The sequence below is a fragment of the Gadus chalcogrammus genome, chromosome 5 (assembly GCF_026213295.1).
Source record: "Gadus chalcogrammus isolate NIFS_2021 chromosome 5, NIFS_Gcha_1.0, whole genome shotgun sequence".
NCBI classification, from domain to species: domain Eukaryota; kingdom Metazoa; phylum Chordata; class Actinopteri; order Gadiformes; family Gadidae; genus Gadus; species Gadus chalcogrammus.
The window spans coordinates 19,388,280-19,404,756 of NC_079416.1; the positions used below are offsets into that span (position 1 = coordinate 19,388,280).

General features: G+C 46.9%; 1 protein-coding gene across 9 annotated transcripts in view; it reads right to left on the reverse strand.

Annotated features, from left to right (window-relative positions):
• The window catches only part of map4k5 (mitogen-activated protein kinase kinase kinase kinase 5), a 46,612-nt gene that overhangs the window by 23,784 nt on the left and 6,351 nt on the right, over positions 1–16,477 (reverse strand). For all 9 annotated transcript variants that reach the window (XM_056590801.1, XM_056590807.1, XM_056590806.1 and 6 more), the window contains 9 exons: positions 7,142–7,232; positions 4,820–4,884; positions 4,645–4,700; positions 4,326–4,373; positions 2,642–2,684; positions 2,309–2,381; positions 1,390–1,521; positions 1,008–1,070; positions 103–184 (listed from right to left, as the gene is read on the reverse strand). In XM_056590801.1, coding sequence (XP_056446776.1) covers positions 103–184; positions 1,008–1,070; positions 1,390–1,521; positions 2,309–2,381; positions 2,642–2,684; positions 4,326–4,373; positions 4,645–4,700; positions 4,820–4,884; positions 7,142–7,232 — 653 coding nt within the window. The remainder of the gene's footprint in view (positions 1–102; positions 185–1,007; positions 1,071–1,389; positions 1,522–2,308; positions 2,382–2,641; positions 2,685–4,325; positions 4,374–4,644; positions 4,701–4,819; positions 4,885–7,141; positions 7,233–16,477) is intronic.

Genomic DNA, 16,477 nt, shown 5'->3' on the forward strand with positions numbered 1-16,477 from the left:
GGGACTGCGGACATCGGGGTTTGAACCCTGGAACCTTCTGCTGGGAGCAAGGCACCCTGACCCCCTGACCCCCTGAGTAAAGGATGCAGCGGGAGGGGTTACCGAGAGAAGTTTCTCCGCCGTGGGTCTCCTCTTGGGGTTCTTTGTGAGGGACAGCTTGACGAAGTTGTGGAAGGCCGAGGACCTGGAGATGGAGAGAGAGAGGATCTGTTCATTCCTAGCTACAATAATAGTCCACCGTCAACTCGTGTAACAACCATTAACATATCACGTCGCCACACCGGCGGTCAACTCCCACGGCACGTGCAAAAGTACCTGCTGGCTGCACGCTCACGAGTAACACTCTCAAAGTAATACAACTAAAAGAATAGAGGCGCCAACAAATTAAACTTAACAGAGCTTCAGAGTCACTACCGTCTCATTTAACCCGCCACTCCATCGTGCTCTGCGTTTTGGAGCCCTCTTAGCTATTTTCCCGATGACATTCCCTCCTGCAGTACACGGTCCAAAGACACATTCCCCGATGCGATGCACATTCCAAATTCACCGCTAGATTTGACAATAACTTCGGACAAGGCTCACTGTTTCCACATTTCAAGCGCCGTTTTTTTTTTAAAGACGTGCTTGGCGAATACACTTTGTGGTGTTCCGTTTCAATCCCAGAAGTATTAAATCTAAATGTCCCGAGTGTTTACAGGGCCAGCGCTGCTCAGGAGATGCACACCTTCTGCCCTGTCGTTCCTCAGTGGTTTTGAGTTACGGTTTATTATCAGTACAGACGACTTAGCACCTCCCGCTGAAGGCAGAAGGACTTCTCCTCTCCAGGAATGCCTTGACGTACAGGTTTCCAACGCCTCCCAAAACCGTCACAACCATTTTATAGACCCTTTCATACAGAAAATGATATCGCACTATGCATTGTTCAGCGTATAATTCATTTTAAAGGGGTGCGCACAAGGTGATTCATATTTAAATGTCTTCAGAAGACTCGACCTTCCAAGGCTCACCATTTGGGTTTGTCTTTTAGCTTGGGGGGCTGGAAGCTGTTCTTTGACATCAGGAACAAGGCTCTGCAGAAGGAAATGGAAAATAGGTTTTATTAGTCGAAAAAACATCGCAAATAATTATTTAATGCATTCTAAATCCACCGATTAGAATGTGCCCTTGAGCTAACACTCACAGTGTACATTTTTATTTATTAATTAATCTATTCCCAGCATCATCTCTAGAAAGTGCCAATATTTCCTGGTCCCTACAACACACACACATTACAATGGGCCGCTAATCAAAGAACCCTACGAAACATAACAAAATACAAAAGCAGGAACTGCACGCAGGCTGAGGAAGCTCTTGGGGGGGAGGGGGGGGGGGGGGGGGGGGGAAGGGTACCTCATAGGGTGGAGGTCGAACATGGGCGGCTGCAGCTCCGCCAGCTCGATGGCGGTGATGCCCACGGCCCAGATGTCACACAGCTGGTTGTAGCCGCCGTTCTTCTCCACCGCCGCCACCTCGGGAGCCATCCTGAACACATGACCCGCAGCTCATTACCAACTGATAATTACACATTACTAATGAGTAAATACTCATCCTGATCCCATGACCAGCAGCTCATTACCAACTGATAATTACACATTACTAATGAGTAAATACTCATCCTGATCACATGACCCGCAGCTCATTACCAACTGATAATTACACATTACTAATGAGTAAATACTCATCCTGATCACATGACCAGCAGCTCATTACCAACTGATAATTACACATTACTAATGAGTAAATACTCATCCTGATCACATGGGAGGGGGGGAGGACATGATCAGCTGCTTATTACCAAAGATAACTGCTAATTACTCATCTCTAATTAGAGAAAACTAAATGCTAATTTCACATTACTTACTGCTAATGACATTACTTTTTAGTAAATCCCCATCCTAAACAGAAGGTGCCAATTAAAAAACACATTCCATCCACTTAATTTATCAGACACCTCAAAGTGCCAAAAACCATCTATTTGCCAGGAACATGCGGGGGGAGGGGATATAAGGGAGTTTCTATGATCTATTTTTAACCATTAAGGCTCAAAGTCAGACAATATGACTCATAAAAGATCAAAGTTCACAGCCCTCGCATCACCATGAGGTCATTACTGAGCCATCCTCAAGAAGTGGACCTCTCTCCCCCAGGCCAGAGCTGCCTGGTCCTGAGCCTGCCATTGTTCACCTGCCGGAAATCTGGGCCCAAGAAAATGATAGCTGGGTTGGGGAAGTGAATGCGATGGCCACTAGGATGAATGGGAACCACTTACCAGTAAGGTGTTCCAATGAAGGACTTCCTCTTAGCGATGGTAGCGGTTATTTTGGCGGCCACCCCGAAGTCGGCTGAAACATGGAGCAGTGGGGCATTTGAGATGACGTATCGACACACACACACACACACACAAACACACAATTATGATCTAAATATATTATTACTATAAGACTTGTACTTGTGTTTTATTTTGGTACTGTGTACTGCTGTCAATCTTGGCCAGGTAGAAAAAAACCTACCTGGCCAAAATAGATTTTAATCTCAATGAGACTAAACCGGGTTAAATAAAGGATATAATAATAATTACGCGTGCGCAACCTCACACACTTACCTAGCTTTACGTCTCCATAGTCTGTTAGGAGTATATTGGCCCCCTGTTCGACAAAACAAAAAGAAACAAAACACATTATAGTTAAATGCCCCGACTTGAACCAACAGCCCATAACAGAGAGCCTGTTGGGTAAATAAACAGACACGTGCTTTGAAAACACAGATGATTAACCACTAAAGTGAAGCAACCAGAGTGTGTTGGGTTTCATAAGCTCAGCGGAGCATGGTAGCCATCTCGAAATTGGGTTAATAATATTGCAACGATGGCAATACACTTTGAGTGCTTCATGACAGTCTGTGTAAAGGGGCTTGTGTTATTAGCCTCCCTCATGTATCACTAGATGTGGAGTTAGCCTGGCTAGCCCCATGCATCATTAGCTGTGGAGTTAGCGTGGCTGGTTAGCCTGGCTAGCCCCATGCCTCACTAGCTGTGGAGTTAGCGTGGCTAGCCCAATGCATCACTAGCTGTGGAGTTAGCCTGGCTAGCCCCATGCCTCACTAGCTGTGGGGTTAGCGTGGCTAGCCCCATGCCTCACTAGCTGTGGAGTTAGCCTGGCTAGCCCCATGCCTCACTAGCTGTGGAGTTAGCCTGGCTAGCCCCATGCCTCACTAGCTGTGGAGTTAGCCTGGCTAGCCCCATGCCTCACTAGCAGTGGGGTTAGCCTGGCTAGCCCCATGCATCCTTAGCTGTGGAGTTAGCCTGGCTAGCCCCATGCCTCACTAGCTGTGGGTTTGCGTGGCTAGCCCCATGCCTCACTAGCTGTGGAGTTAGCCTGGCTAGCCCCATGCCTCACTAGCTGTGGGGTTAGCGTGGCTAGCCCAATGCATCACTAGCTGTGGAGTTAGCCTGGCTAGCCCCATGCCTCACTAGCAGTGGGGTTAGCCTGGCTAGCCCCATGCCTCACTAGCTGTGGAGTTAGCCTGGCTAGCCCCATGCATCACTAGCTGTTGAGTTAGCCTGGCTAGCCCCATGCATCCCTAGCCGTGAGAAAGATGTACTCTGTTTCTGTTGGCCCCGTCCGACTGACACAGGAAACAGGAAGCGTGCTCTGTGCAGCGGCTGGAGCAGAGATAACGAGCCCAACCGTGACCTCCGGTATCAACACTGGCCTCACGTGGCCACAAGACGCGAGCGTCAGGCCGGATCATGTGCTCTCACTCGTCATCGAGGATTCACAAACGGATTTGCTCACATCCTCACTCCCCCGGTTTCCACACACACCGCGGCCGTCGACCGATGACCGATGACCCGGCCAGAGATACGGCGCCCGGGATCGGCTGTGTCAACACACACAAGGCCGACCCAGGTCTGGGACTTATATGGGCGTGCTGGTTCAGAAGTGATTCACTGTTTATCCTGTCGGTCATCAGCACGGTGGACCAAAGCAGAGTGTATTTTTAGAAGCGGCCTCATTAAGGAGCAGGGGAGGCAGACCGCGACTGCACCCCGAACCATTCGGCCCCAGGGTCAAACAGTCCAAACACCCCCTATTTATTACAGTCTGTTCCGCTAAGCTCTTGTCTCGTCGTCCGTCTGCTACGGCTGTAATAATGATGGACTATTGGTGATCACAGTCGCAGCGCTTTACAGAGAAGGGGGGGGACCCAGTGGGTGTAGCACCCACTGGGAGCCGGTAGTGAACCAGTAACCCTTGTGATACGTGCATGAGGGTGGGTCGCTGTACCTTGATGTCTCGGTGCATCTTGCCCTTGATGTGCAGATATCCCAAACCCTGTGAAGAGGAGAGTCTTTTAATGAGGACCGACAGGGTTTAAATGGACGTAAAAAGCCTACAAACGAACACGTTATCGTCCATCAATGGTGAGGCAGAATTTTCTTTACAATGAGATCATTTAAAATCGGCTGTAAGTGAACATTGCTTTTAGGTTTTATTGTGAGTCACTTTCAGTCGCACTGTTGATGAATGATGAGGTTTTCTGAAAGACTGAATATTGATATTCAATACCTAGAAGATTGAACAAAGGGTTTTCAAAACACCTTACCTGTAAAGTCTCCCTGGAGACGTATGCTATCTGAACTTCAGACAGAGGTCCGGTCACTGTAACACACACACACACACATTAATACAGAATGACAGTTGACAGCCAAGACATCATAACACACTGGAAGGTTCTCCGCATTCTCTGGTGTCTCTGTGTGATCCTGAGAGCAGCTCACCATGGTAGATGTCCTGCAGGGACCCTCCCCCGCAGTACTCCATGCAGATCCACAGCTTCTCCCGGCTGCAGCAAACGAGAGAGACAGAGAGGTCAGAGGGACCCCTGTTCAGCAGAGACAACCGCGGGGTGTGACCCCAGACACAGAAGCCAACGCAGAGAGTCTGGTCGCAAAAAAGATACAGAGAAGGTATGATTGATGCCAACATACAGTAGAATTGACCCCCACACACAGAGGGAAGGATCCCCCACACAGAGTGGGATGGAACCAAACTCAGTGGGATTGAACCCCCACACACATTGGAATGGAACAAAACTCAGGCCGATGGACCGCCAACACTACGTGAGATGGAACCCCACACACACACACACACACACCACGGGATAGAACCAAACACACTGGGATGGAAAAAAAACACTGGGATTGAACCCCCACACACAGTTGGATTGAACCCCCACACACACAGTGGGATGGAACAAAGCACACAGTGGGATGAACCCCAAACTTAAAGAGGGATTGAACCACACACACAGTGGGATGGCACCCAACCTAAAGAGGGATTGAACCACTCACACTGTGGGATGGCACCCAACATAAAGAGGGATTGAACCACACACACAGTGGGATGGAACCCCACACACAAGCAATCGAGTCAAATCTCTAAAATAAGCCAACCATTTCATTTAAAAAATCCAATATCACTGACGTTTAGGGATTAAATCCTTCACGAGACAATGCTGTAATAGTGATCCAAACCTTTACATATTCTGGTGACCCCCATTTCTTCCCACAAGAAACTATTCCCAGGCTCAGCTTACACACACACACACACACACACACACACACACACACACACACACACACACACACACACACACACACACACACACACACACACACACACACACACACACACACACACACACACACACACACACACACACACACACACACGTTAACCAACCACTTCTGAGGGTGTATTCTCGTTAAACCTGCTGGAGGCCAAAAGACGGCGGGCGGGGCGGTGGCTCCTGCTTCCTCTGCTGATACCAGTCTACAGCCCTGCCGCCGGGCCCCAGAGGGCCCGCGTCCTGGCACCGAAGGGTCCCCGTCAGCAAACATGACTGCCGTGTTCTCGCACGCGTTGGCTCAGAAGCCTCAAGGAAAATACTGTCACGACATTTATTATTGACTGTTGATTCCCAGAAGAGGTTTAACTCCAGGAAGGGTTCTTACTAGGGCTGTCAGTTAAACGCGTTATTAACGGCGTTAACGCAAACCAATTTTAACGACGTTAATTATTTTTATTTTTTTGGCTCAAAACAAAGAAGTAGTAGCCTGACTGCTATGTTCAAGCCAGTATGTTTGTATTTTCATCGTTTAATTGCACTATAGGCTTTTTTTTTGTATCTTCCTGCTTTGATCAGTATATGCCAATGTTGTTATCAATAAAAGAACATTTGCACAAGGCAAGCCGATGCACTTCTCCATGTTGATAAGAGCATTAAAATGAGAAAAATTAATGGGACAAAGAAATGAAAGGGATATTTAGCATAGAAAAAAGATTTGCGATTAATCGCGATTAATCTGAGTTAACTATGACATTAGTGCGATTAATCACGATTCAATATTTTAATCGCTTGACAGCGCTAGTTCTTACTTCACAAATTCTGACTTCAGTAAGAGTGGAAAAACTCCAGAAAGAGTTCCAGCTACAGTAAAATTACTTACTTCAGGACAAGTTCCAGCGTCAGGAAAATCCTAACTTAGGAAGAGTTCTTACTTTAGGACGAGTTCTAACTACAGGTGGAGTTTTAACATCAGGAAGAGTTCTACCACCAGGAATAGTTCAAACACCAGGAAGAGCTCTAACATTTGGCATGATATAACCCTAGGATACGCCTCACAGTTTGAATGCTACTTGACAACAATGGAATAGGGAATGAGGGAAGAGCAAACTGCGATCCAGAGCTGGGATACTTTCCATACGAGTGTAAACAGTTCATTCGGTTCACCGAGTATTCAAAATCACTCAAACCACAATTGATTCCTCAACTCTGAGCATTTTCCAAAACAAGATTTGAAGAGGTTGAGTGTAGCGGTATCCCATGTACATAACGGCAGCCAAGGAAGGAAGAAGGGAAGATAAAATAATTGAGGGTAAATGGAAAAAAACTAAAGAAAGAAATATAGAAGAGAAAAGAAAGAAGGAAGAGAAAAGCAAGGACAGAAAATTTACAAAATAATGGAAAGAATATGAAATGGGTGAGAGTGACCATGTGAAGGATGAAAGAACCACACATGGGTCGCAGGGGATCTTACCACAGGTAGCTCCCGAAGTAGGCCACGATGTTGTGGTGCATGCACTCCTTAACCATGAAGATCTCCTGCTGGATGATGGAGAAGTCATCGCCTGTGAGGAGAGAGCATTCAGAGATTAATAAGTTATGCCTTTTAATATAATAATAATAATAATAATAATAATAATACATGCCATTTGATGGAGCCTTTCATCCAAAGTACTTCCTCATAAAATAGTAATAGTATACATAAAATATCGAGTGCAAACATTTTTAGCACGGGCGCATCCAGCGGTAGAAAATTTATTAGTTCATTTATTAATGAAATAATAAAGACGGGTGCTGACTGGTGTTTTAAAAAGTAAACGTTCCTCTCCTCTATGACCTTTATCATCAGCTGCAAGAACAATACATCGAATCGATCACCGTTTGTTACACATTTAAAATGTCCAGTTTCATTGCAAAATAGGACACAGACTGGGTCACTTCAGTGACTCAACTGCGTTATCATGAGGTCATACATTCGTTGTTCAAACTTAATGCTGATGTCACCGGAAGATCTACTACTGGATATAAATAGCAAATGGTACTTTTTTCAAATGTTTCACGCAGAATTTAACACTTTTATATTTAGGGCATTTAGAAGACGCTCTTATCCAAAGCGACTGACAATAAGTACATTGTTCAGAAGCAGAGAAACAACATATCGCTGTCGGTACAGTAAGGATGTATATAAAACCAAGTGCCGAGCACCAACGATAGCTAGGTAAACCCATTCCTGTATACAACAAAGACAGCTAAGATAAGATGATACCCAACGCCAAGTAGTATTTTTAAGTGCCAGGAGGTACAACGTACAATTAGTGCATATACGAATGGCCAGGACGCACAACATACAATAAGTGCCTCAGCGGGGTGTGTGTGGTTAGGGGGGTGATGGGGTAGGCTATGCAGAGTCTAGGTGAACTCTGAACACCTTTCATACCCTTATATATCCAATATAAAGTCATTCTAGTTTCTTTCGTTTTTTTATCCATTACCCATTATCCTCAACCTAATGATTTTGGCAACAGCTAACTGCTCCTCATTAGCATAACTAGTGTAGCACCCAACCCTAGGCCAAAAGCTGTACCATGGGCGTGTCAATAACACAGAAAAGGAATCTTATTGTGCTTTGAAAAATAGCAGAGTGCTAACACCCATCCAATCAATTAGGAAGCTAGCGCAATGCCACCACACGCGCTATCAGAAGGAAGCTAGCGCAGTGCTAACACAGTGCTATCAGTAGGAAGCTAGTGCAGTGCTAACAAAGTGCTATCAGTAGGAAGCTAGTGCAGTGCTAACACACATGCTATCAGTGGGAAGCTAGCACAGTGCCAACACACGTGCTATCAGTAGGAAGCAGTGGAGACATGAAGTATGTGAGGCCAGCTGCTATCAATTGAGAAGTCAAGACAAGGTCCTGGAACACATTTTCTCGCCATCTCTCTCAATCAAACAAACACACACACACGCACAAAATTGGCCCGCTAACAATTGTAAATGCAGACTCTACACACAAAAAATCCAAGGGATTCTCTTGACACATTTAGAAACAGAGGAGATCTGTCAGCAGAAGCAGTCGGCTGATGGGAGTTGCTTACTCCCCACAGGAACCAAACCACGACCAACGAAAAGCAGAGGCTGTGACAGCGGCGAAGAATCTTCAATCAAACGACCACAAACTGGTCTTCACCTAGACTTGACAACCTCCCTCTAGTTTTGGCCATTACAGTTGGACTCCTCATCGTGGACATTCTGAATAAAGTCTACCCCCAAGATTATTCATTAGAAAATGTAGGGATGCACCGATATGAAAATTTTGACCGATACCGATATCCGATATTAAAATTGCTGTTACGGCCGATAACCGATATTTACCGATATCGATATTGGTATAAAAGCAAGTTTCTATGATGATTTTGTATACTGAAGAACATGTAAACACTGTGAATATGAAAAAGTAATTTCTTTCTTTATTTACCAAAACTTCGAAATACATTGTTTCTTCAACAAGTTACAGGGCATCTATAACAAACACAAGTTACTAACAGTGTTAGTTTTAGGCTACTTTTACAACTTGCAAAAAGTATTTCAAGTTTAAGTCAATTTCAACTCAAATCTGTGAAATAGGCTAAATCAAATATATCAAGGGAGGTTGGTTGTAGTCTTTTCACTCGGTTCTAGCCCTATTGTTGATCCGGAGAACCGACTGAAAAGACTACAACCAAATATAAACATATCCGGTTCAGGTTTCCGTTTCAATGGGATTACGGAACGTCAAATAAAACACAACAGAAACTGTATTTCGCTACGATAATGTATACAATGATTTTACACGGCATCCTCCGCGCATTGATTCGGCTTTGCAAGTACTGCATATTGCAATTCGAGTACCTTCATTTGAGACGGTAAAAAACATCCAAACCGCCGACATTGATTCTTTTCAGTTAAGGTGACAAACACTCCTGTACTGCCTCTCCGTGCGTCTCTGGCTGCGTCACTGACAATGTCACATGACCAAACAAGCTGTGCATGGGCAAGAAACACACACAACGGCAACTAGACGGAAATAAATATCGGCTGTTAATATCGGACCTGATATTTGTTTAATCCTCTTTTGGACCGTCGGCAGATACCCTAACCTAACCACCGATCAGTCTGATCCTGCACTTCACTAGCAACTGTGTTTCTGCACATTTAGCATTTCCCTTCAGAAGAGTCCGGTGCGATACCAACATTAGATGGCCAGCTGCAGATCTGTGATAGCTCTGACTTTAAAACATCGGGAATGAGGAATGAGGGGGGAGTAGAGAAATGACTGAGTTCAAGGATGGTCCCATGAGAGTCTGAATCTAAGTCTGGAGTGGTAAACAAGCAGCCTTGTGTGTGTGTGTGTGTGTGTGTGTGTGTGTGTGTGTGTGTGTGTGTGTGTGTGTGTGTGTGTGTGTGTGTGTGTGTGTGTGTCTCTCTCTCTCTGGCTATTGCATTCCACTGTACTCTAGATGGAATGCATTCCGTAAACCCAGAGGTTCCAGGCAATTTGACCATTCAAGGCCATTGATGTGCTACAAGTGTTTGGTGTCAATCCAAAGGCCTCCAATGGCCAGGAGTACTGTACACCTCCAGGAACAGCGGGCTGGGGCGTACACTGGAGGTGGGTCCCACCTTTCACCTTAGAGAAATGTACAATGGAAAGAAAAAAAAAAAAAAACCTGTGTTGACACAGAATGTTTGAACTTGTGTTACGCAACTCGAAAGTCTGAGGCAGAGGTCACTTGTTTTGTGGACGCTGCCGATAGTCGATGACATCAGGGGTATGGAGGTAAACATGCCTTCAGAGACGCTGCCGGAGGTACCAGCGTTAATATTCTGAACTGAGACTGAATCGTGAATCAACACACACACACACACACACACACACACACACACACACACACACACACACACACACACACACACACACACACCCACACACACACACACACACACACACACACACACACACCTCAACAGGATCATCATGTCTAAGGTCACGTGGTGGTTATGAACTCTGCAGAACTGCTGGGCATTAAGTGTGGTCCCCAGTGCACACAGCTAGTCGCTAGCAGCAGAGCTGCAAATGGGGGGAAAGGGAGTAATTCACCGAGCGGCCATCTTGGTTCAAACGGCCAGCCGGGTGGGGGAACTGAATGCGTAATCCGGCGTCAAGTGGCTGCTAGGTGAATAAGGCCCATTGTACCAGCAGAGGAGTTGGTCCGGATGGAACATGGGGTTTGCAAAAGGCTCATGCAGAACGTAAGCGGGGGAGGTCCTGTGATGAGAATACATCCAGTCTCACTTGAATGCATTTAATTGCGATGTTTCCGGGAGGCCTGTAATCCGCACACATCTGGATGTTTTTTGTAATCCGGAAAGAACCGGCTCCAGAGAGATTAGCACCTCTGGTACGAGTCACGACCAGTCCCAGTAGTACAGCGCACCATTTAGCTCTACTGAACGCCAGCGAACAGAATTACCCTTTGGACCGGGGCAGGGGAGAGATGGCGGGTCGATGATAGTTTTATAAAACTATCATTTAATCACAGTTTGATTGTCATTATGAGAATCAAATGGTACAGTCCAATTAGATTAGATTAGATACAACTTTATTCATCCCCCATGGGAGAAATATGTTTGTTGCAACAGCCCATGATCAATGAATATAATCAGACCTCGTCGAGTGTTTCAAGTGTGACGTTTGGTCGCCACCCAAGCGGCTCACAGTGCTGCGGTTCAATACGTTCTTCTCGTATGGTTGACCACATTGGGTGTGAAACCTAGTGGGCTGGGGCTAAACAGTGGCTAACCAGGGCCGTGTTAATGCTAGCTCTACCTGTTCAGATAGACACACTAACCTACTAACTGGGCTGGGGCTAAACAGTGGCTAACCAGGGACGTGTTAATGCTAGCTCTACCTGTTCAGATAGACACACTAACCTACTAACTGGGTTGGGGCTAAACAGTGGCTAACCAGGGCCGTGTTAATGCTAGTTCTACCTGTTCAGATAGACACACTAACCTACTAACTGGGTTGGGGCTAACCAGTGGCTAACCACTGCCAGGGACGTGTTAATGCTAGCTCTACCTGTTCAGATAGACACACTAACCTACTAACTGGGTTGGGGCTAACCAGTGGCTAACCAGGGCCGTGTTAATGCTAGCTCTACCTGTTCAGATAGACACACTAACCTACTAACTGGGTTGGGGCTAACCAGTGGCTAACCAGGGCTGTGTTAATGCTAGCTCTACCTGTTCAGACAGGCACTCTAACCTACTGGGATGGGGCTAACCAGATGCTAACCAGGGACTTACCAGGGGCGTGTTAATGCTAGCTCTACTTGTACAGCTAGACAGGACTGCATCATAGCAAACGGCCATAACTACTGGTTTCTGCCAAACTATTCAGAGTAAAAGCCTACATGAATGGTTGCCTATAGTTTCAGTTCTGCTGCATCTTTCTGTGGTAGTCGCCTCTGAACAATAATACCTCTGTTAACGATCTTTTAACACAGAATCATCGCACCTAGAGACAAAGAAAAGTGCCAGATGCATTAACAGTGACAACCCACATCCTGTTGAAGAGAACACCGGCAAAGGCCAGTCATTATGGTTAGGGGCTGGACTGTGGATGTTTTGCTGTATTTAAACCTAGAAGGTATGATGATATACTAAGGATGCACATCCTCAGTTCATGTTGGCCTTAACCAATAAAGATTATGGTTCTCACTTTTACAGGGTGAGGGTTAAGTATAGTGACCATGTAACGCCAGGTCCGTGGTAGCGCTCTAAATATCAGAACAAAGACATCGAATATTGAATCCATTAATCATACAGCTCTAGTGGTTTGAGTTTCGATGCTTGAGACAAACATCTGCTAGATGTGATGAGGATCTGAACGGCGCTGGCTGCGCTTCCGTTCACAGCCTCGCCCCTGAACCGTTCCCTACGAGACTGATCGCTTCCCGTCCGCTGTGTCACCTCCTACTAGCAGCGGCAGCAACGCGTGTGTTCTGTGTGGTGCTGAAACGCCTCACCACAGAACGGGTAAAGGCTTAGTTATGGTTCCACGTCGACGCCACGCGGGGGGTATTACGGACTCATTACATCCTTGCGGACCCTCCTTGCATCCAGCGCGAGGGCCTGACGCGCGCCTCCCAAAAATTGTAGCCTTGCATCGAGGCGACGCAGAACGCAGAACCAAAACAGGTTTGCGACTGCGTGGTCACTGCGTTGCGTCAACGTTGAACCATAACCAAGCCTTATAACTGGAGGCCGTAGTCTTCCGAGTCGTCCCTCCAAAACGAGGCAACAGCTAGCGAGTGCAGGACGCCGTCTGGACCGTACGACGACGGGCACCGTGATGTGCTAGGAACCAGAAGCCTGCTTGGCAAGGCCCTTTGTTGGTTTTTATAGCCACCTTACCGTCAGTCCAACGCCTGGCAGTGATCAGGCCGCTCAGCTACTTCCCCCGCAGGGCATCCAGTGCGTTCCCTAAGCTGATGCCTGCGATCACCTAATGGCTCCCACATGTTACAAAAGGCCTTGTATTATTTATTAGCTACAGCGCAAGCTATCGGGGGGGGGGCCAGAAGTTCCTGTTTATGAGTCAATGATACTTCAGCAAAACACCTTTTACAGAGATCCTAATGGTTGCATTGCAGAAGCACGTTATTAAGTCAATGTGGGGAAGCGTCACGGCCTAGGGCATGTTTCAGCTTCAACTGAATGTATGATTCACCTTTATGTCGTTTCAGTGGCATAAAGGACAGCTAGGTGTGAGCAGATCTGCTCAGTCATCGTGGCTAACCCACAAACACCAATGGGATGTAATCGGCTGTTCAACAGGCCCGCCCGTTTCGATTAGGTGAACCAATCGCTGGCGTTTGGCAGCCTTCATCAGATAGCCCCACAGCTTTCATAATTCACTTATGCCGCTTTTCCACTGCATGGTACCAGCTCGACACGACTCGACTCGACTCGACTCAGCTCGCCTTTTTTTTGCGTTTCCACCGCGATCTAGTACCTCAAGGTGGCTGCTTTTTCTAGTACCGCCTCGCTCTAGTTCCAAGCGGCTGAGCCGATGCTAAAAGGTGACGTCGGCAGACGGCCGGCCACTGATTGGCCAGAGAGTGTGACGAAGTCACGAGAGAGCGACATGGCAACCATGCTGGTAACGATAGAACAGCCATAGTAGCGCCGCAGCCAACATATTCCACTTCTTCAACTTGCCAGCTAATAATACGAACACGAATACCATCGCATCGATGTTCTCCATTGTTGTTATGTGGGTTCTGTCCATGTGTGGGTTACGTAGGTGTTGTTTGCGTCGCGTACAAAGATACGTCACGGCCCTTTCGCGCAGACGACCCCGCCCACGTCCCGGAGGTACTATTTGCGGTGGAAAAGCACCCGCGCTGCTACCGTGTCGAGTCGTGTCGAGTCGTGTCGTGTCGAGTCGAGCTACATGTGCGGTGGAAAAGCGGCATTAGGAATGTGGCATCCATACCACACATCAGAGGCGGAACCAAACGGTGGTCTAAATGAGGAGTTCACAGGTCCCCACTTCAACCTTTCCGTGGTGCTCTGCGGTGCCTCGTCTGTGTCAACGACACTCCCCCTCCTGGTCCAACCGGTTTGGTCCCTGGGTCCACCCTAAGGTGTTTACTACAAGGATGGCAGCGGAGCAAAGCATGCTGGGAGGTGACATTCCTGTTCAAACAGGATGCACAGGGTTGGGCCTCTGGAGAGCAAGTCGATGAGGATAATAATACTCATATCCATAATAATAATAACCATTGATTTTTATAAATGCCTTTCTGCCCAAGGTGCTTAAAACCTTCATGTCTCAGGATCTGGAACACCACCCAAAGGCCTGGAGGAGAAGGTCTACAAGAAAGATCTGTCGTCAGAAGACATATACCTGCTTTAGGAGACAGTGCCAACAGCCATGGGCTTCTGAAAGCGATAAGCGTCTGCTGTGTGTGTGTGTGTGTGTGTGCGTGCACACTATCTCTACTGCGTCTACCTCCAACTTCCCCTTATCGTGGGGAGGTTATAAAACCCGTGCCTCAGCGTTGTTCACTGCAATTTACGGCTAAGCTGGATGATCTTCTGTGACTTGTGCGCGTAAACAACACATCAGTTCCTGAACCTCTGCGTCTGCAAGGGAGACCACATCCTGGACGCACCGAGACATGGCCTGTTGTTGTCACACCGTTGGCTTTCGTTAGTGTTTGTGGTGTGTGGTCCACCGATATAGATTGAGTTACTTTAACATATTAAATACATCTGTGGATGTCTTTGGGGATAAACGGTTATAATAATGTATCTATCTGTAAATATTGTACATTTGTTCCTTTTTTTAATGTGAATGTGATTTGTAGTTATTATATTTACAGCGTAATTTGTATAATTTTCTCTCATCTTTTTTTCACTGTCCTTTAGTATTGCTAGGACACCCAGGCTACCCCTTGAAGATAAATAAAGTGTTCACATCTCGAAGCTCGAAAGCTCTGACTGAGGGAAGTGTCACTGCAGCATCTCAATGTGTCAGCGGAGTGATCATCTCCGTGTCCAGATAAGAGGACAGGTCGTTAAGATCCGAGTACCATGATGTAAGCTGAAGCCATTCTACTTAGCACCCCCTTTCTCCTCCACCAGTATCATCCTTCTCCTCCTCACGGTGACGATGAGGCCGCGGGCGACAGAGACACACTCGAGGAGGGAATCTCACGGTTTAATGTCGGGTAATCCTCCAGGCTTTGTCTGGGGGGCCTGGGGCCAAAACCCACCAGTAATCCCTCTAATCTGGCCAACGGTAGCTCCGTCACTGGGTCACCACGTTACTAGCATCACCAGCACCATACAACACCCACCCGCATAACAACCATCAACCACATCCCCACCATGAAACAGTGCTACAGTGTGGTCAACGGCACCACAACCACTACAGATCATTGGTAGGTAGAGAGCGACCTGAAAGGTCTTCCCCCAGGACCACCAGAGATCCTGTGCGACCATAAACATTTCCCCCGCAATAGTTCTAGTGAGAGCTCCACACACAATACTTTTACTTGCTTTAAATAAATGATTATACGAGAACATTTTCTTCCCAGAAGGACAAAAGTATCTACACAGCTTAAGTTGGTTGTATTCAACAATTATTTTTTCTATAACTTGCACACACTTCAAAATATAGACCTAACTTATTGACTTTAGAGTCGTTTTATCATCGTTTGTTGTTGTCCGGTCAACCCAATCCCAGGGCCCACACACAGCCCAGACTCAAACCAACGGCCAACTGCCTTTATCCAACCACTCCGTTGCCTCTCGCCTGACCCATTCGGCAGAAAAGTTGCATTGAAACAAACCCAAAGATTACTGCCAACTACAGAGTAGCGTGAAAGTGCTGCACTTGCTCGAGATGCAATATAAGTCTACTTAACATCGGGTGCCGCTAGTCTCGTGGCGCTAGTTCGCACCTCCCACACACACACACCGCGCTGATTCGCCGGTTGTTTGCGAGCAGCACGCAACCAATCAGAGGCTCAAGTCCTCACGACGCCAACTCTCTCAGACTTTGCATGTTGATTCGGACCAGACACCGCCCACCTGGTTCCAAAAGCTTCCAACACAGCTGAACACACCGAACAGATTTGTTCCCGTACTAGTCCGAGTCTCCCCGAATGCTTCAGATGGCCAACGGTTGGGCCAGTGTGTTCCACGCTTAACATTAACAGCAATGGACATTTTGGAAAACCAAAACGTGTGTTGCATT